Raw genomic sequence first — 20807 nt, forward strand, 5'->3', positions numbered from 1 at the left:
CACACACTTCTTGTGTACTGTTTTATCAACAATCGGTTTTAAACGGATGTTGTTTTTTTCTTGACGCCATTACTTTTGAAGCTATGTCCATGCCTGCTGCTAACTTTGTATTATAATATAAAAAACACTTTCATGTTAAAATTAAGTAAATTTTAAATACTCCATGAATATACATATATATATTGTTATAAAAATACAACATTTATTTGAAAAGATATAATATTGTCATACATATAAGACTGGTAACAAGACGTAAGTACATCATCAAAATGTTTAGTTTAAAACATTTAAAAATCTTAATTAAATATCAAAACACACAAAAAAAGTTATAAAACAACAGTTCAAAAAAACTTATAATAATAATAAATTTGTTTACTGTTTAATGATCACTGATGGATCCATAAACAAACTCCAAAAAGTCTTTACAAGCCTCTATTTCAATACAAGGATATTCAACATGTTCACCATAAATATTCAATATTTGTGATAAGCAATAAATTATTTCATTAATGTATTGGCTTGTTTTATCTGTATTGTCCCACTTACTGCGTATGAATGACAAATACCTGGAAGAAGTCATTAGCTTGTTTTCAATTTCAACCGGCAATGATTGTGCCTAAAAGAAATAAATAATTATTCAAATGATTAATAAAAATTTTAATTTTGAAGGAAAAAAAAAATAAAAACCTGGAAAGATGGCAAACGAAAATCTGGTCCCCAGTTATTGGAGCAAGCGATACACGCGCAAGAAAAATTGTGAACCTGTAAGTGCTGCTGTCGTTCTGCGGTTGATAAATTTTGAAATCGGGGGCCGTAACTAATGGTTATTTCCTCGCCTTTTTTTATCACGCGAGATGAGAAAACAACATTTGTATTTCCTGATGAAAATTTATGGGCATTCGGATCACAACTGTGATTAAATAGGCTGAAGAAAGGCATCAAAACATCACAATATGGAATGAACGCATCTGAATTACGTTTAACTCTGAGCTGTTAAATAATAAATAAAATTAAATATTTACATTTTTATAACGTTTACATATTTTAAAAAATCCATAGAAATTTACTTGTATAGCATTAGATCTACTTATTTCAACGTGTTTAAAAATTAACTCTCCCATAAAAGCAACCCACTTATTATCGGTAAAATTTTCATCATCAATTTTACCGTCAAACATTTCAGTTTTTTTAATTAAAAACGACAAAATCTCAGTAGATTTTTTTATTAAAGACTGCGTTGACGAATTATTTGTCGTATTGATATTCAAGGTGTAAACGCTTGCATACTTTGAATCATCAAAAACATCTCCAGTAAAACCTCTAGTTATTGGATCTAAAAATATTAAAAACAATTATTAGTATTTGTAATAAAGTTTGATTATTATTAATATATAGTATTTACCAGATATTGAATCAATATATTCAATATTTTTTTTTAAATTCTCCAAAGATCCAGCTTCTTTGTATCCTTTAATAGTCAATCTAAGACCCATAATAAATACGGAATTAAATTTATCATCAGACATTGCATTGATAACTGGACATTCCAAGTCATGATAATCGTTCCAAGCAGCATCTCGGCAATGTTGATCGCAAAAAATAACATTGAAACACTGAGTACATGGTACACTTGACCAAGTACGTTTTGAACAATACCAACAATACTTGTAGACATTTTCAATGTGTAAAATAGAAGCGTAACTTTTGTGAACCAACAAGGTTTCGCAAGCTTTTATATCTCTGGTCGCTATAATATGTCTGCCGTAAGTTTCAGAATACTCTAGGCTCACAGCACTCGAGGTGCGTAATATTTTAGGATTATCTATGGGTGGTTGGGGCAAAAAAATACTTGAATCCCATTTTTTGTAAGAAATATCACAAGAATTACGTTGATTGAGTTTATTTAAAATACTTTGAACTATTTTTTTGTTAGTATCATCCATTTGTGTTAACCAGTAATTTGTTTGAGCTAGTGCATCTTTTACATCGGGCCGGATTCGCGGGTCAAGTGCCAATAAATTTTTAACTTTACGTACGTACAATCTAGCACGTAAATTATTGGGAAAATCGAGTTTTAATGCACGTTCAATGTCGTTTAATGAGTCTTGGTATAATTTAGCATAAGATAACGCTGCGGATCGGCTTCCGTAGGCAATTGCCAGTTGACGTGAATCATTAGGCGCATATGCAATTGCTTGAGTGTATATTTCAATCACTGAAGATATTGCAACCGTGATAAAATTCTGATCAGCTTCATTAACTTTTTCTTCTGATATCTTGGCATCTTTCATTGTCTTTAAAGATTCATTTATTAATAATGACATTTTATTATTAATGTCAATTAAGTATTGTTTAATTGCTTTTTGTATTTTATTTTCATTTTCTCTATTGTCAACTAATGACAATTTGTCTAATAACTCATCAACTTGTATATCCATTTCTGTAATTAGACAACTAATTAGTTAATTAAATTAAATATATGTCAACAAGCGAAATGTATGTGTTTTTTAAATTAATATAAATAATATTATTAATATTGTAGTGTCAATCATTTAAAAAAAAAAAAAAAAACAAATTAAAATTAAATTTATCAACCTAAATAAGTATTTAAATTTAAATAAGTATTTTAATAAATTAGTAGTCATAGGCACAATAGTATAACAGTATCTAACCTTATTTATATACCAGTTTTATGGCGCCAAAATATAGGAAAGAACTCGGGGAACGGGTAACTGGAAGTTTAACTATATGAGATTCGTTTTGCTAAAAAATAAATAGTGGTTGCTGATTGGTGTGATCAAGACGTACAATGATATTCTATTGGTAATTTTTGAATATAAATTCTGATATTTTATTGACTGTTGACTAACAGGTGAGACTTGAATTTAAACGAATGAAATGAGTTTATTATATTGATAAATCGTTCAATAAAAATGAATTATAAAATAAATTTTTCATGTAAATAAAGCTTTATCGGAAAATGACTCGTATTTCTCTCTTCCTCTTTCATTTCCTCGTATTCTATGGCTATCGATATATATATATATATGTGTACTATACCTATAAGCTATAAAGTGGTAGAAAACGGAGCGCATAGCGCATAGAATTATAGAATTATAGAATCAGAGGGTAGTGACAAAAAGATAAATATAATGGCTGCTATTGTTGATGATATATGTATTTTAATGCGGTCACTTGAAAAAAAAAGTCTTTAAATATATTTGGTATTCTGGTGTGGTTTTATAATTTTTTGTTTTTAGAACTAAAGGATTATAAAGTAGTTAGTATTGTGTATTTAATTAATTAATTAATTAATTTATACTGATTTATACATTGTCTATGCTGCTTATATTAATTATAGAGGTACTTTTGTTAACTTAAATAAGTGTTGAGGCAAGTGTGATTTCATTATTTTTCACTTTAGCCGTTACATTTATTTTACATATATGTATATAAATACATAACCTGAATTTCTATACCATTATACAGTGTGTATTGTTATTATTATATATTAAATTTTGTGAATAGCGTCCTTGTTGATATACTTGACTCGGTAAAAAAATTTACGATAAAAAATATTCGCTAAATTTGGCAATACTCAACTGAATAAAATCCATGATTTAAATAACATGTTCACAATTGGTATTATTATTTTTTTTTTACTGTTGTCATTACTTTAAATTAATCTAATTTCTAAAATATTTCGATCAATTATTTCAGCTAACGAGTTATTTTAACTTGTAACAAATCAATTTCGAATTTGTTAAAAAAAAAAAATGGATCCAGCAACAGTGATAGCATTGTGTAAAGAAAACATTCAGCCTTTGCGTCATGGCAGAAATGCTGCTCAGTTAGGTACTGCACTAAGGGCTCAAGAGGATGCTGAAACACAGCAAATGTTGATGCAAGAAAAACAGTAAGTTTAATTGACAATTTAATAATAATTAACCGACTATTAATTAAAAGTAAAAAAGACATTAATTATTTTGTCATTTTTTATATTATAGTATGTACGAAGAGGCGATAAAAAATTATCAAGGTGATGATCCATTGGAAAGTTGGTATGAGTATATATTGTGGGTTGAACAAAGTTATCCAAAGAGTGGACATGAAAGTCATATTAGTAAATTATTGCAACAGTGTTTAGCAACATTTGAAAAAGAAACAAAATACCATCAGGATCGTCGATACATAAGATTGTGGATAAATTATATCAGTATGCAAAAAAATCCATTAGAATTATATCAATTATTATATAATACCGGTATTGGAACAATGGTAGCTGATATGTACAGAGCATGGGCCTTTGAATTGGAACAAGTTAACGACTGTAAACGAGCTGATGAAGTTTATATGCTGGGTATAACTGCTAGAGCTGAACCTCGGGATGAATTGATTTATGCGCGTGAAAATTTTCAAATGGCTGTTGGTCGTAAAGCACTTGGTTGTGATCAAGAAAAAAATGAAATAGCATTATCTGAACAACGACAAGCATTCAGTTCTTTACGGGCCATTAAATCTGGTAAACGTGCAACTAATATTAGAACTGGACACCGTGTTAAGGATTATGTGCCTGGTGTGGTACCACAATCAACAACATCTTCTCATTCTTACATGTCTGCTTCTCAAATTAAAGATGGCTCTAAGTCTAATGCTAAAATTCAAATTTATCAAGACGAAGCTGCTGCTCGCGTTGACTTGCGATGTGCCAGTATATTAGATCATGTTCCAATTGAGGATACTGTACACAAAGAAAATACTATAAAACCTGGTCAATGGAGTAATTTATCTCGAAAGTATCCATTGATACCGCCATCAGTCAGGCCTGCATTTAAAGTTCACGAGGATCATTTGGATGATAATGATGATGATGTTGACAATAATATAAATATTAATTATAATACTTTACGATTATTTCCAAATCATACATCATTTTTTGATGGAAGTAAATATCCAGAACACATGGCTGTTCCTGTCTTTGTGCCAGACGTTCCTTCAGCTAATATTACAAAACCTCGTTACCCCAAAGAATTAGTTTATTTAAATAATATTGATCGCAGTATGGAAGAATTAAGAGCTGAAAAATATTATAATATATTGAGAAATACTGGTAATAGTTGTTCCAATACTGACGAAACATTATTGCTATCTGGAATTGGTCAAAATCTCAATGGATATACTAATAGCAATAGTAATATTAATAACAACAATGAAAGTAATAATATTCACCATCAACAAAATCAACAAGATCAACAACAACAACAACAACAACAACACCATCATCATTATCAGCAACGAGAAACGGGTGTTTCTGATGAAAATTTTATACAAAAGCAATTTGAAATGGAACACCACAGAAGAGCATTAGAACAAAATCATGAAATAGAATTAGCAAGACAACGTAAACAAGCTGAGATTGAAAAACAAATGAGAGAAGCTGCTGAATTGGAAAAACAACAACGAGAAGCTGCTGAATTAGAAAGACAACAAAGAGAAATTGAAGCTGAGAGACAACGCCGAGAAGCTGCTGAATTAGAAAGACAACAGAGAGAAGCTGCTGAGGTAGAAAGACAACAGAGAGAAGCTGCTGAACTAGAAAGACATCAAAGAGAAGCGGCGGCGGTGGCTGCTGCTGCTGCTGCTGAAATAGAAAGACAACGAATTGAAGCTGAACGGATTGAAAGTCAAAGAATGGAAGCTGAATTAAGTCGGCAAAGTAAATTACAATCATCAAGTTATAATTTACACCATTCATCAAGTGGAGTTGTTGAATCTGGAGTCGAACAAATGCTCGGACAAAGTCTTACTGTAAATACTAAAGAAGCAATGTCTGTTGTACAAGACTTATGGAATTCACCAGCTAATTCAAATTCACCATTAATTGAAAGTCCAATGCTGCATAGATCATCTGTTGATTCACGTTCAAAATTAAATTTTGACATTCATATTGATAGTTCAATGACTCAACAGCATGCCATGTCTCTACCTAGACATAATTCCAACTACAATAATATTCAAAGTTATCATGATCAAGAAAATCATCAACCATACAATTCACCATACAATCCTATACAAGCTCATCATCAGTCCTATCAAATTCCGGATTCATATCATTATCCAATTCAACAACAACAACAACAACAACAACAACAACAACAACAACAACAACAACAGCAGCAGCAGCAGCAATCTATCCAGCATCTTCATTCACCACAAATACAGCCTCATATTCAACAGCAGCACAACATGATCCAACAGCAGCATCATCATCATCACCATCATTCTCAAATACATCATCAATCTCCAATTCATCCACCGCATTTACAATCACCACATATTTCACATCACTCACAATCACCTAATCTTCATACTCCTACTCATCAATTACAATCACAACAACATCATCATCATCCTCATCATCATGGTATATCACCACATATTCCCCCACCACAAGGACATCATGTTTATAATCCCATGCATCCTAATCCAAATATTAATTATCATCATCATCATCATCATCATCATCAGCAGCAGCAGCAGCAACAACAACATCAACAGCAACATCAACATCAGCATCAGCATCAGCAACCACAGTTTCAACAATCTCCTATGATGCATCATCCATCAATGCAATCAGAATCACAAAAACAACTTGATTTTGTACCTTATATTGATCCTCAAAGTGATACTAATAAGGATTATAGAAGATCAGAATTGCCATACATTAAATCACCTGGTATGAATCGTCGTGACTTGAAGTATCTTGAAAACGCTGATAATAAAGAAAATAATACTGCTATTGATTACAATAGTATAATTGAAGATAATAAACAACCTGTAGAAAATAATTTATTCGTTGATGAGAGTCTTGGTATATCACCGTTAGCTGGTGCTAATGACACTTGTTATACTGAATCATTCCGAGGACCATTGCCTAGTTCTACACCAATGACTAACCAGTTTAGACCATCAACATATCGTACTAAAGATATGCCACACTTTCAACCTCCTCAACTACATTTTGTACCACATGTCCAACAACAACAACAACAGCAGCAACAGCAACAGCAACAGCAACAGCAACAACAGAATTCCGAGGTTCAAGTTAATGATCCTGATGACAAATTAAGCGTTATTATGGAATCAACTAGAGAATATATTTCAAGCAGTTCTGGTAGTAGCGCTAATACACGAACAACACAATTTGGGTTTACATTAACAACTCGGGAAGAACATTTAACTATAAAAGAACAATCTATTAGTCAAGATATTGAAAGTACTGAAGCATTATTATCAGCAAATGTTAATACTGATCAAAATATAAGAACAAAAATTCAATCGATCAATACACAAAGTCCACGTACAATGCAACGTAATGTTGATCAAATAACATCTGAAATAAAAAATAATTGTGATTTGCGTATACCATTCAATCTTGATCGTGAATCTTCAATAAAAATTGATAACAATAAAATAAACAATGATAACAATAAAAGTAATAGTAATAATATTAGTTCTATAACAACTAGTTCAACTATTACACCAATAAATAACAATACTATAAATAATAGTATTCCAAATATTATTGACGAACCCATGGAAGAAGCTAAGGATGATGATAATGACAGTAAAAATATTGAACCTGATAATAATGATGATGATTATGATAATGATGATGATGATGATGATGAGGCCGACAAATTTCAACTTCCTGTTGGTGATATAAATCCATTTGACAAGACTCTTATTTCGGGTCTATTAAGAAATATAAAATTTCCACAGCTCCGTCATTCAGATGGTTATGCAAGATTAAATATAAATATTAATAAATTTGTGCCTTCTAGTAAAATAACGTTAGGAACAGATACATACGAGTTGGAAAAGTGCCTTGGTAAAGGAACTTATGGTACAGTTTTAAAAGCATATAATCCACAAACAGAAAAAACAGTTGCATTAAAAACTCAAAAGCCAGCTTGGGTTTGGGAATTTTATATCGCCAGAGAAATAAAAACACGTCTTAAAAATCCACATATGCTACGTGGATTCATGGATGTTACTAAAGCATATGTTACTAATAATGGAAGTATACTTGTATCTGAATTTTCTAAATACGGTACACTATTGGCTGTTACTAATCAAGTTAAAATAGCAACTGGTAAACCACTTACCGAAGCGTTGGCAATATTTTTTACCATTGAAATGCTTCAAATAGTTGAGCACCTTCATAAATGCCAAATTATTCACGGTGACATTAAACCAGACAACTTTTTATTGATGCATTTGTAAGTATTAATCTATTAATTAATCTACATATGTGTATAATTATAATTATATGAATTATTTTTGCAGACCAACTGAAGATGTAAGACCAACAATTCAATTGATTGACTATGGTTGTAGTATCGATATGAGTCTGTTTCCTGATGAAACAAAATTTACTCAAATAATAAAAACAGAAGATTTTACTTGCATTGAAATGCGAACCGGTCGTCCGTGGACTTATCAAACAGATTTATACTGCGTTGCTGCATCTGCTCACTGTTTACTCTTTGGAACTTATATGCGAGCTGTACAGACTGGAGATCGTTGGTTTATTAATACCAAAATGCCCCGGTAAATTATATTTTGATTTTATAAATATTTTAAATAATAATATATGGAATAATTTTTATTTTTTTTTATACTTAGATACGTACAAAAAGCTTGGGAAACTTTATTCAATGAATTATTAAACATTGAATCATGTGAAAAAATGCCGGACTTGGGTGAACTTCGTAGCTTGATGCAAGAAGCGTTGGATAAAATTCCAGCATTGGAAATGAAACTCCGTAGTTTATCAAACGTATTAAAAGGACGATAACAATTAATTGGTGTTCCTTCAGCTAAAAAAAAAAGAAAAAAACAAACAAATAAAAAGTCAAACTCCATTACTCGTACCTAACGATTATATTGTATGTTATATGAAATTATCATCTAACTCTATTTATTAACTGATATAGTGGAGAAAATAATTAATTAAAAAAAAAAAAAATAATGTTTCTTCATTAGTGTCAAATATACTATATAAGATATTTTACGATGATTGTAAATACTCTATACAATCTAAGTAAATGACTAAAACATTTCCGGTTTCATAAATAATTTATATATGTACCTATAAACGTATTCAATATTAACTATCGAACAAATATAATAGCTTTTCGATTGTAAGAAAATTAAATTTACTTATTATCACCGAATGAATAATTTTACAATTGTATCTTTTTTTTTTTTTTTTTTCTTCATTAATAACTTGGTATAATTACAAACGAAATTGATATTTTAACCTAATGATAAATTAAATATAGTAATAGTTATCTTGATTTGTATAAATCGATATTCAGTAAAAGTGAGGTCCAAAATTTTCTCTCTGCTCTTTACAATTCACTGTTATTTTTAATTATAATAATCATATTAAGTAAATGAGAATATGCCTTACCTTATTTTTGACGGTGCAACATTTCATCTTGCAATTATTAATTATTTTGAATAATTAATAAATATTTTGAAAATAATTATTTTGAATAGTTGGCTTTTGTTTATGTGAATAATAAAGAAATAAATTAAAAGTTTAATGGTTTTGTTTTATTTAACATTTATTTATTTAGTATAAAAAGGTATAATAATTTATTAAATATTTGTAATAAGTTCCAATTGGAATTTTTTTTTTCCTTTTCTTCGATATTATTTATCATTATTTATCATCTGAGGTTGCACTGTCAGTGAGTAAATCAATCTAACGACTCGAAATAAATAGACTTGTTATAAGATACAATGTATTATTAAAATATATATATATATATATATATATATATATATATATATATATATATATATATATATATATATATATATATATATTAATGATAAATGACCAATTGGTATAAATAATGATTAAAATTAATTGTTATTGTTACTAATAATTACATACTTTTTACTGTCTTATCAATTAATATAAAAAGAAAATAAAAAATAACTTGATGTTTACATAATTAATTTCAAGTTTTGCCATAAAATTTACGATTTAATAAATATAATAAAAGATTGACATTAACTTTAGCTTTATCGAATAAATTTAGAATGGGAGCACCCTCAAATTGAAGTTGTAATAATTTTTGTATATCTATTTCTATTTTTTCCATTTCAACACCCATAAATTTACCTTTTATTGTGAATAGACCACTGTGTTCTGTTGGCGTTATCTCAAAAGTAACATTTTTAAATTGTCCATGCGAAAGACCATCAATTTCTAACAATACTCCTTTTTCGGCAAGTTTTGTTGCTGAATATTTAAGAGTTTTTTTAGATTTTAAAATAGCATGATTGTTGTTATTATTTTGTTGTTGTTGTTGTTGTTGTTGTTGTAATTTAACAGCACGTAGTGTACCCTTACCAGTGTGAAGATTATCTAAACAACGTTTTGTATACTCATTATAATACTGAACTTGTTCAGCGTAATATTTAGTTTTTTCCTGTAAACGTTGTCTAGTAATTCTTAATGCTTGTAATTCTTTATTTCTTATTATACGATACTTTCCTTTATTACACAAATCTTTAGCAACAGCAGTAACGATAGTTTGATAACCGTCTTCTCTTGTTAAATATTTTCCATGCTCCAATTTAGTTAAATAGGCACGTAATTGAAATTTACAATCATTTAATGATGAACTATTTCTGTATATTGTTGTATTTATACTTGTATTAGTTGTAATATTGGTTGTAAATTTAGCATCATAAAGTTTTTGTTGAATTGGTGTTGTTGTGGATTCCAGTGCACTAACAAGTGTATCACCTTTTAAAAATTGTATTACCGAGACCAATAATTCTTTTGTTTTAATGAATAATTTTTCAAGACTCTGATCATCATTATTAGGAACTAAAAATTTGTTAGTAAGTACCAAGCATACTTCTGTTTTACCCATTCGAGCAACTGTTGAATCACATACTGGCTCTGTAACACCCATCAAAGATGTAACTGTTGGTGCTGATGGTTGTAAATCATCTAATAATTTATGAAGCTGATCATTGGGATCAGGTGCTATTTCATATTGATACTCCAAAACTAATGAATGGGTATCACAAATTTCTTGAATAGAAATATAAATTTCTGGTTTATGAATGAAAGTTGCTTCTGTATACTCATGTATATTAAAATGCTGATCAATATCTTCTATTTGACAACAGGAACGGAAGAAATTTTTAAATTTTTCATGACAATCAATTATAAATGGATTTAAACATACTAAATGTGATGCTTCCTCACCAAATCCTTTTTTCGAGGCTGCAAATTGTAAAATTTTAGCAATACTGGCTAAATTTCTTCTTTGATCATTGGACAATGATTTTTCAATTGGTAATGTTATTATATCAAAAGCATCTGGTGCAACAATAGCTGCATTTATAAAATGATAATAAATTAAATTACCAATAACTTTAAGTATATCCTTTTCTGGTGCGTTAGGAAATTTTTCAGACAACGTATTATAGAGTACTTTAGCTATATAAAGCATTCCATAAGGTATTAAATTACGTGATTCAGTTATTCTTTGTAAAAATTCTAACACTGTACTCTGAAGTAATTCTATTCCAGCAGATAATTTTCTACGTACTTGTTCATAAGTTAATGCTTGTTGTTCTGTTACTGAATATGGTAAATTTATTGTTTCTCCAGTTTTCATTTCCAATTGATTTCTCCAACATTTATAAATATCAACTGGATTTGTTTCAATACTTATACTTTTATCGGCTAATACTTTTTCAATAACAGGACCCAATATTTGTCTCAATGCTCGTTGTCCATTTAATTGTCGGGCATAATTAACAACCATTTTTAATACCAACGGATTACCAGTTACTACTTCTGATGGTTTTTGAAATTTAGATCTTATTTCCTCCTCCAGTGATTTACCAAACAATTTTAATAATAAATACTCTTCTCTTATATTTGATCCAAAATTATATAATGTAAGAATAACATTTTGTAAAAATTTATTTGATTTACTTTGTGGTAAAAGAAATAATAATTTAGATAAATATATTGGATTTGTTTGCAATGCATAAAAAAGATGTTGATAACCTTCCAACATTTTTCTTCCTTCTTTGGTAAGTGATTTTAAACCTTTGTAACTAGATGTCTCGGTAAATGAATTTTTACGTGATCTATTGTTATTTTTTTCTTTAGCAAGACTTTCTAAACTTTTACCGTGTGCAATAACATCCTGTAATGTTATTCTATTTTGTATTAAAAGGCCGATTTTAATGTCCATACTATTTAATTGTTGGGCTAAATTTTCATTATATTTTATTGTTTTAACAACATCATGTTTTAGCTGTTGTAATTGAAGATCTTTGTCATAATCCTCGGCATTAAAATTTAATACAGTTGAAAAATGACGTACAACTGGAAATGGTGGCTTTTCCATACGTAACAATGAAATAAATGCTTTACGTGTTTTTTTACCACGCCAATATGCTTGAATTTTTATTATTTTATCTTGATATTGTCGATAATAATCCAATAGGTCTGATGATATTTTTATTACTGATGAACAAGTAATTAATTTTTTTCCTTTTTCTTCTTTTTCTTCTTTTTCAAATTTTTCAACTTTTTTAACTTTTTCTTCTTCTTCTTCTTCTTTAGCTTCTTTATTGTATATTTCACTCAACATATTAAGATAAATACGACGTTGTTTAATTCCCCGCCACCATGCTTGAATTTTAACAACATAATCAGAATTATCATAAAAATGTGTCAAACGTTGAGACATTTTTGTTCTTAATAAATAACCACGTGCTAACGCTTGAAAATTAATAATTGCTTGTTCATTAAATTTATCAGATGATAAATTATATTCATCATTGGCAACAACATTTATTACTTCTTCTATATCTTCCACAGTAATAAAATTAGTATCGGTTATATTCTTCGGTTGGTCCCAGGTGTATGTAAGTTTATCAAGATCTATAAAAGCTTCAATATCACGAGGTGTTACACAACAAATGTAAGAACACTTGTATTGTCTTTCTTTATATTCTTTTAAATTTTTTAAATACTCAAAGTATTTTTCACAGTGTTTATCAATTATTTTAAAATTAGCACTTTTAATACACTCTATCGTAGTTGATAAATCATTATTATTTAAGGCATTATTGATTTGGGTTAATATGTTAAATACATTTTGTACGTGAGTTACTTCTTCAACAACAATTTTAGCGACAAACTCAACATCTTCAAGCCATAATTCGGATCTTTCTTCACTTATTTCATCTAAACATTGTTTAAATAATCTTAAATACAATGTTGCATCATTTTCCATAATCGGTACTGTTGGATCTAATAAATTATTTTTTAAAGCCATCATTAGATCAGATTTATTATTTTCCAACACAGATTTATTTAATAATCTCAATGTATGAATAATTTGATCGTCATTTTGACACTGCTGATTAACTAAGTCAATTATTTCTTGTATATCAATATACGTCAATATTGGGCATTTATTATTATTATTTATTAAATGTTTATGTCGTTCATCAGCCAATGAATGATAATACTTAACTTTATTATTTTCATCGAGGTTTGTTATTTGAGTTTCTGGATTTAACAGTGCTTCAAATACTAATTCTGGATTATTAGTATCAATTGCTTTAGAAACAGCCGCGATAGCTGTTAATACGCGTATACTCACTAAAATATCTTGATAAGAAATATCACACTTTGACTCTGTACGATCTATCTTCATTTCTTCATAATAGAGTGGTACAGCAAATTCATCAATAGATTCTCTGATACCTAAATACGGATTAATTAGTGCAGTATAAAATAATTCTTGTGAATCATTATCAAGAGCTAAATTCAATGATTTAACCGCGTCTTGAATTTTTTTATTTTTATTTTCATCATCATTTATTTCGTCTATTTTTTCTTGTAATAAATGTTGCCAACGTATTGTGTTTGAAACAAAATCTTGCTCATTCGATAAACTTTCAATGAATACATTAAATCCTTTTTTATACTGTTTGATAGATTTCAATGAAATACGCTGTAATTCAAGTCCTGGATTATTTAAACATTTAACAAATTCAGCCTCATTGTCACCATTTAATGATTTAACAAGATTTTGAAATGCTATCAATGAATTAACATAATTAATATGTCCTTGTATTTCAGCCGGTGTTAATAATTCATCGTATATATCCGGGACATAACTGTCATTCAATGATCTATTAAAAGCACCTTCTATTTTATCTTCTTTGGCTTGTTGTAAAACATCAAAATAATTATCTATCAATTCCGAATTAACATTTTTTAATTTAGCAACAGGCTTTGACAGTACTTGTAATAATAAATGACGATCGAATGTTGTCAATACTTGATTAATAGCAATCACAGCAGCATGAAGAGCCGCTGTATCTTCAGCCATACTATTTAAAAGTAAACCACCAATTTTTTGAAATGATGGCATTTGTATACCATATTTCTGAAGCTCTTTACTGACAGCATCAATTTCAGCATCTGTGAAATTAACTTTCCCATACAAATCTTGTATCTGTGGAGCTTTACCTAATTTAAATAAATGTGTACTCAATGCGTGTATGCAGTAAATAACTCTTGGCATATTTTTTTTATCGTAAATGTCTGTTGTCTCGGGTTGGAATATCTGTAAGTTTTCAAGTTCAACATTATCAAAAATGAAAATAAATTAATAAAAATTTTTGTTTAATATTTACCATTGGCAATTGAATAGATTTTAAACACTTGATGAAATGATTTATATTGTCAGTATGTTTAAATTGTAAGCCAGCAATTTTGTATCTCTTCTGATCAATATCATATATTTTATTTTTTGGACAAGACTCTGGATCCATAAAGTGTGCAAGTTTTGCTAAATAAACTCCGTTTCTCAAATTTTCTTCAAGTTCTGTAGTCGAAGGTAATTTTTCTCTGAGACATGCTTCCATCCATCTGTTATAAAGTAAAAAATAAAATAAAATATCAATAGTAAGTAGTGAGAAAAAAAAAAAAATTAAAAGTTAATTATAAAGATGGTATATTTACATTTTAGCTTCTTCCAAATGACACAAATATTCATAAGCAAGAGTTTTTTGCCTCTGTTCATCCATTTCCTCGGCTGATTTACGAGTATCAAAACCTTAATAAATAAATAAATAAATAAATAAATAAATAAACAATTGTTATTATTGAAGGTATTTTGGAGTTTATGATTTTTTTACAGCTTTGTTATGTATTATGTAGTTAAATATTAACTTAATTATCTTTCAATGATAACCAAATAATCAAACAATTAAAACAAAGATTTATATTTCAACGTGATCAAGTTGTTTTGGCAACAGGTCCTTATAATCAGTATAATTTACCTTTTTTGCCTAACTATTTAAATATTAATAAAATTAAATTAATCTAATAAATACTACTTACCATTGTTTGGATTAATAGATTCGGGTGTAACCCCCGTCATTGTGAGCAAATGTTTATACGTAATAACTATTCAAAATGCTCGAAAATTCCAAATAAAATGCAAATTTAACAAAATGTCGTGCAATTGAAATATATAACACTATAAACACAAGCAACACGAGGGACGTTATATATGTCCTTCTCGAAATTTAAACGCAACAACGTATATCATATTCGCAACGGTTGAAATTAGTTAAAATATCTGAAATAGGGGGCGTATTAATTTTATCAGAAAAAGAATCAAAGCAATCTCGAAATATAAGAAATATACACTGCAAACTGCAAACATCCCAAACATCCCAAATGAAAATCAAGTACAACAATTAAAAAAATATATAATTTGTATTGTAAATATTTTATTTATGATTTCCCGCGCTCATACAATAACATTATTAATATCACTGATAAATAAAAATTTTTAAAAATAACAACTTTTAAAAATTTTTAGATATTTTGAAATATATCTAGCATAACATATTTATTATATTAAATTAGTTAGTCACATTAAAATAACGAAAATTTTTAAGTTATAAACGATGATTGGGTTACATAACCTCGTTAAAAATAATGAAATTCTGTTGTTCAATTTTAAAAAATGTTAACTTTTTTGCCAGGCAACCAGTAAAGATAAGGAATTTTAATAAATTTAGTGTTAGTACAATAAATCAAAATATAAATCGATGTGATAAAAAATCAATTGAAGTTATGAAGGTATTAAATGTCGCTGAAAAAAATGATGCTGCGAAAAATATTGCTGCTCATTTGGCCAGAGGAACCAGTAAACGGGTAAAATAATAATTTTTATTATTATTTAAATTATTAAGCACTTAAAAATTAATGTATATAATTGTTTGTTTGCAGAGAGAAGGATTATCAAAGTTTAATAAAATTTACGAATTTAAATTACGATTATGGAATAAAGATTGTCAAATGATAATGACCTCAGTTTCTGGTCATTTAATGACTTATGAATTTGTTGGTGCATACAGATCTTGGCAGAGCTGTCATCCTTTAAGTTTATTTGATGCTCCGGTTATTAAAAATTGCGCTGATGATAATTATGTTAAAATAAAAAAAACAATCGAACGAGAAGTTAGAGATTGTAGTGCCTTAATTATATGGACTGATTGTGATAGAGAAGGTGAAAATATTGGATTTGAAATAATACAAGTTTGTCAAGGAATTAAACCAAACATAAAAGTCTACAGGTAGTTCATTATAATTATTATTATTATTATTATTATTATTATTATTTTTTTTTTTTTTTTTTCAATAATTAAAATTTTTTATTTTGATTTTAGAGCAATATTTTCAGAGATTACGGCGGCTTCTGTCACGAGAGCTGTTCATAATTTGGCTGAACCTAATAAAGCACTAAATGACGCTGTTAACGTCAGAAGTGAATTGGATTTAAGAATAGGAGCGGCGTTTACTAGATTTCAAACACTTAGATTACAAAAAGTATTTCCACAGAGTCTAGCACAAATGCTGATAAGTTATGGAAGTTGTCAATTTCCAACTCTTGGTTTTGTTGTTGAACGATTTTTAGCGATTGAAAATTTTAAATCTGAACCGTACTGGAAGATAAAAGTTGTTGATGATCATGATGGAATTTATACAGAATTTCGTTGGGCAAGATACAGACTTTTTGAAGAATTACCTTGTCAAGTATATTTGGACATATGTTTAGAAAATCCAGATGCAACTGTCGAAAATGTTAACAGTAAACCAAAAAGCAAATATCGTCCGTTACCATTAGATACTATTGTAAATTTTATATTTATATGTTATAATTGAAAAGTTTATACACTTATAATATTATTAATATTTATTTTTTTACAGGAACTTGAAAAGCAAGGTTCAAAAAAATTAAAATTAACTGCCAAGGAGACTATGAAGATTGCTGAAAAATTGTATACTCAAGGTTTTATAAGTTACCCACGTACAGAAACAAATATATTTCCAAAAGAATTAAATTTAAAATCATTGGTAGAACAACAAGTTAATCATCAACAGTGGGGTCAATTTGCTCAACGTGTATTAGAGGAAGGTGTAACACCTCGTCAAGGTAAAAAAAGTGATCAAGCTCATCCACCGATTCATCCCACAAAGTATGCTGATAATCTTCAAGGGAATGAAGCTCGTGTTTATGAATTTATTGTACGTCATTATTTGGCTTGTGTGTCAAAAAATGCTGAGGGTTACGAAACAACTGTTGATATTGATATAGCTGGTGAAAAATTTTCAGCAAATGGATTACAAATAATAGCTAAAAATTATTTAGAAGTTTATATTTATGAAAAATGGAATTCTAAAGAAATTCATATTTATGAACCTCGTCAAGTATTTCGACCAACTACTATAGAAATGGTTGGTGAACAAACATCACCACCAAATTTATTAACAGAAGCTGATTTAATTTCATTAATGGATAAACATGGAATTGGTACTGATGCAACACACGCTGAACACATTGAAACAATTAAATCACGTCAGTATGTTGGTATGAGAGATAAAGAACATATTATGCCTGGTAAATTAGGTATTGGTTTAGTTATGGGTTACGATAATATGGGATTTCAAATGTCAAAACCATATTTAAGATCTGAATTAGAAAATGATTTAAAGCTTATATGTGATGGCGTTAAAAATCCACAACAAGTACTTGAAACTCAAATAAGTAAATACCGTAGAGTTTTTAAAGCAGCATTGGAACGTGCTAATTTATTAGATACTGCTCTTGCTGAATATATTGATGAACGTCCTTCAGCAGTTGCTGATTTAGAAATAAATATTCCACCAGAGGATCCGGTATTTTTAAAATGTCCAAAATGTGGTTTAAATATGACATTAAAAGATCGTAAACAGACCGGTGGAAAATATATAGGTTGTATGGGATTCCCTGCTTGTAATAATGCTATTTGGTTTCCAACCGCTGTTACAGATGTTATTATTTCTGATAATATTTGTCATATTTGTTCTGGTAATTTAAAAAAAATGAAATTTAAACTTAGACCAGGCGCTTTTCCAATTTTCGGATCATCTTACGAGACTTGTATCGGTGGTTGTGATAATACATTCAATGAAACTATGAATATTAATTTAAGTTCTGTACGAAGAGGTGCTCAATCATCAGACAGTGGTTATACAAGTAATAATAATTCAACATCTTCACAAAGTTATAGAAATTCACAGGCATCAAATCTTACAAGTAGAAGTAATAATAACAATATAAATACTTCTGGTGGACGAGGTGCAAGCGCATCTTCCAATTCATCCATTGGGTTAGTTGGATTTCAAAATAATAGCAATAATATCAGACCAAGTACATTCAATAATCGTGATAATCCTGGAAGAGGTAGTAGTAATAATTATTCAAATAGAAATAATAATACCAAAAGAAATAATAACCATTGGCCTGATGATTTTCCTGATACAAAACGTCCTAAGATAACTAAAACACCAACAGGTATGAATTCATCAAGTATAGATGATACTGAATCATACAGTTGTAATTGTCATCAACCAGCTATTAAATTGACCGTTAAAAAAGATGGACCAAACAAAGGGAGGCAATTTTATAAATGTGCTAAACCTCAAGACAGTTCATGTGGTTTTTTTCTATGGGCAACAGATGGTCCTGTTACTAATGAATCTGTATTTTCACCGCCACCTCCGCCACCACAACGAAATCGTAATTTCGGTAATAATCAAATGAGACCACCAAATAATTCAAATACTACAGCAGGTAAATTCAATTCATCTCATGGTAGTAACGATGGTAACGACGATGTTATTTGTGTTTGTGGTCAACCAGCCCGCAAGTATGTATTTTTTTTTATTTTTTTTTTTTTTTTTTTTTTTTTCTTTCTTTACTTTATTCATATATATATATAAATTTAGTATTTAATATGTTTCATTATTATTTTAAAGATTGACTGTAAGAAAAGACGGTCCGAATAAAGGTAGAGAATTTTATTCATGTCCTCAAGGAAATTCAAGCAATTGTAATTTCTTTGAATGGGCAAGCAACAATTCAGGTGGAAATAATGATACAGACAATGAATGGGGTAGTAGTAGTAGTAGTAGTAGTTATAGTACATCGTCTAGAGGACGAAGTTGCGGCTCAAGAGGACAGAGACGTGACAGTAAATCAAAGACAACTGGTGGAAAACGAAAATGCGGCATTTGTGGTGTTGAAGGTATTATTATTAATATAAATAATTGTTAATATAAAAATTAATTTTTTTTTTTTTTTATTGTACAATTATAGGCCATACAAGAAAAACATGTCCAGAAAATGCAATGGATTAAACAAACAACAACAACAAAACGTGTGATTATTGTAAATAAAAATAGATGTATTATAATTTGTAAATTACTATCATAAATCGCGCTACATTAAGGTAACTTTTTATAGACTATACATATCGATAGTTATTACGAATTATTCAAAATATTAAATTGACAAACATTGTTGAAAATATTTTTACAAAATCGTTCAGTCAAGTTTAATATTAAATTTATAACCGTTTATTATAAGATATTTTATTTTTTAAGTTTTCAACGTGGTCTTTGTTTAATTGTACTTGAGCGGTAGTTTCTGTTAACTGAAAGATAAAATTATTCATTCGATCAAATAATGTTTAATATTTATAATGTTATATAAAATAAGGGTGTTTAATTTTTTTTAAATAAATAAATTTTATATTAAAAACCAAGTTGTTAATAAATTTAATTTTATTATTACTTACCATATCTAACATTAATTCAAATTTTAATCTAAGAAAATTATTTTCTTCCTCCAATCTACTGATTTCTTTTTTTAGTTTTTCATTTTCTTTGTACGTAACTCCTATTTTACCTGAATCTTAAATATATATAAAATGATTAAAAAATTTATAATTACATCCTTATAAAGAATAAATATAATTACCAGGAATCCAAGTACCACTGTCAAATACTGATTCGTGATCACCAAGACGTATTTTAATGGGCCCTATTTCAGGACCGAGTTCTCTTTCAATACGTTGAGGACTTAGATCTCTATTTGCTAAAGATGTTGGTGCTTTTCTCAGCGGAGTTTTTTTTGGAGAAAATTTATTTGTAAAAAAAGGCATATTTAACAACAATTTTAATAATTTATCAATTGTAGTTGTGTTATTAGAATCAGAATTATGTAGAATAAGAAAAAAAAAAAAAAAAAAAAAACATTATACTGTCAAAGTGACAGATGTTTATAAACATAATTAAATTTAGTTGATAACGCCGACGTGTGGGGATGCTAGTT

General features: G+C 28.7%; 5 protein-coding genes across 8 annotated transcripts; 2 read left to right on the top strand and 3 right to left on the bottom strand.

Moving 5' to 3' along the window:
* Window positions 1–291: 291 nt before the first annotated feature.
* LOC123258486 (SET and MYND domain-containing protein 4-like) lies at window positions 292–2467 on the bottom strand. The gene is made up of 4 exons (XM_044718520.1): window positions 1403–2467; window positions 1068–1333; window positions 688–990; window positions 292–616 (listed from the first exon to the last, which is right to left on the bottom strand). Exons 1-4 carry the CDS (start codon window positions 2436–2438, stop codon window positions 380–382), a joined length of 1842 nt encoding a protein of 613 aa, XP_044574455.1. The 5' UTR covers window positions 2439–2467; the 3' UTR covers window positions 292–379.
* Window positions 2468–3064: 597 nt separating this feature from the next.
* LOC123258465 lies at window positions 3065–9013 on the top strand. Of its 4 annotated transcripts, none has more exons than XM_044718483.1 (6): window positions 3387–3642; window positions 3721–3916; window positions 4008–7618; window positions 7670–8282; window positions 8350–8613; window positions 8689–9013. In XM_044718483.1, exons 2-6 carry the CDS (start codon window positions 3777–3779, stop codon window positions 8858–8860), a joined length of 4800 nt encoding a protein of 1599 aa, XP_044574418.1. In that variant the 5' UTR covers window positions 3387–3642; window positions 3721–3776; the 3' UTR covers window positions 8861–9013. The 4 variants fall into 4 exon arrangements, with proteins under 4 accessions (XP_044574416.1, XP_044574418.1, XP_044574417.1 ...); XM_044718482.1 differs by having other exon boundaries at window positions 4008–5532; window positions 5563–8282; XM_044718481.1 differs by lacking the exon at window positions 3387–3642 and adding an exon at window positions 3065–3280 and having other exon boundaries at window positions 4008–8282.
* Window positions 9014–9974: 961 nt separating this feature from the next.
* LOC123258466 (ras GTPase-activating-like protein IQGAP1) lies at window positions 9975–15547 on the bottom strand. Its single transcript, XM_044718484.1, has 4 exons — window positions 15479–15547; window positions 15098–15191; window positions 14770–15004; window positions 9975–14699 (listed from the first exon to the last, which is right to left on the bottom strand). The coding sequence occupies exons 1-4, from the start codon at window positions 15516–15518 to the stop codon at window positions 10038–10040; spliced, it is 5031 nt and encodes a 1676-aa protein (XP_044574419.1). The 5' UTR covers window positions 15519–15547; the 3' UTR covers window positions 9975–10037.
* Window positions 15548–15979: 432 nt separating this feature from the next.
* Window positions 15980–20164, top strand: LOC123258469 (DNA topoisomerase 3-alpha). The gene is made up of 6 exons (XM_044718496.1): window positions 15980–16303; window positions 16379–16725; window positions 16819–17284; window positions 17360–19341; window positions 19451–19719; window positions 19791–20164. Exons 1-6 carry the CDS (start codon window positions 16085–16087, stop codon window positions 19829–19831), a joined length of 3324 nt encoding a protein of 1107 aa, XP_044574431.1. The 5' UTR covers window positions 15980–16084; the 3' UTR covers window positions 19832–20164.
* On the bottom strand, window positions 19988–20773 carry LOC123258539 (protein chibby homolog 1). The gene is made up of 3 exons (XM_044718619.1): window positions 20454–20773; window positions 20272–20387; window positions 19988–20127 (listed from the first exon to the last, which is right to left on the bottom strand). Exons 1-3 carry the CDS (start codon window positions 20635–20637, stop codon window positions 20041–20043), a joined length of 387 nt encoding a protein of 128 aa, XP_044574554.1. The 5' UTR covers window positions 20638–20773; the 3' UTR covers window positions 19988–20040.
* Window positions 20774–20807: the final 34 nt, after the last annotated feature.

Source organism: Cotesia glomerata, linkage group LG2 (assembly GCF_020080835.1).
Source record: "Cotesia glomerata isolate CgM1 linkage group LG2, MPM_Cglom_v2.3, whole genome shotgun sequence".
Classification (NCBI taxonomy): Eukaryota; Metazoa; Arthropoda; class Insecta; order Hymenoptera; family Braconidae; genus Cotesia; species Cotesia glomerata.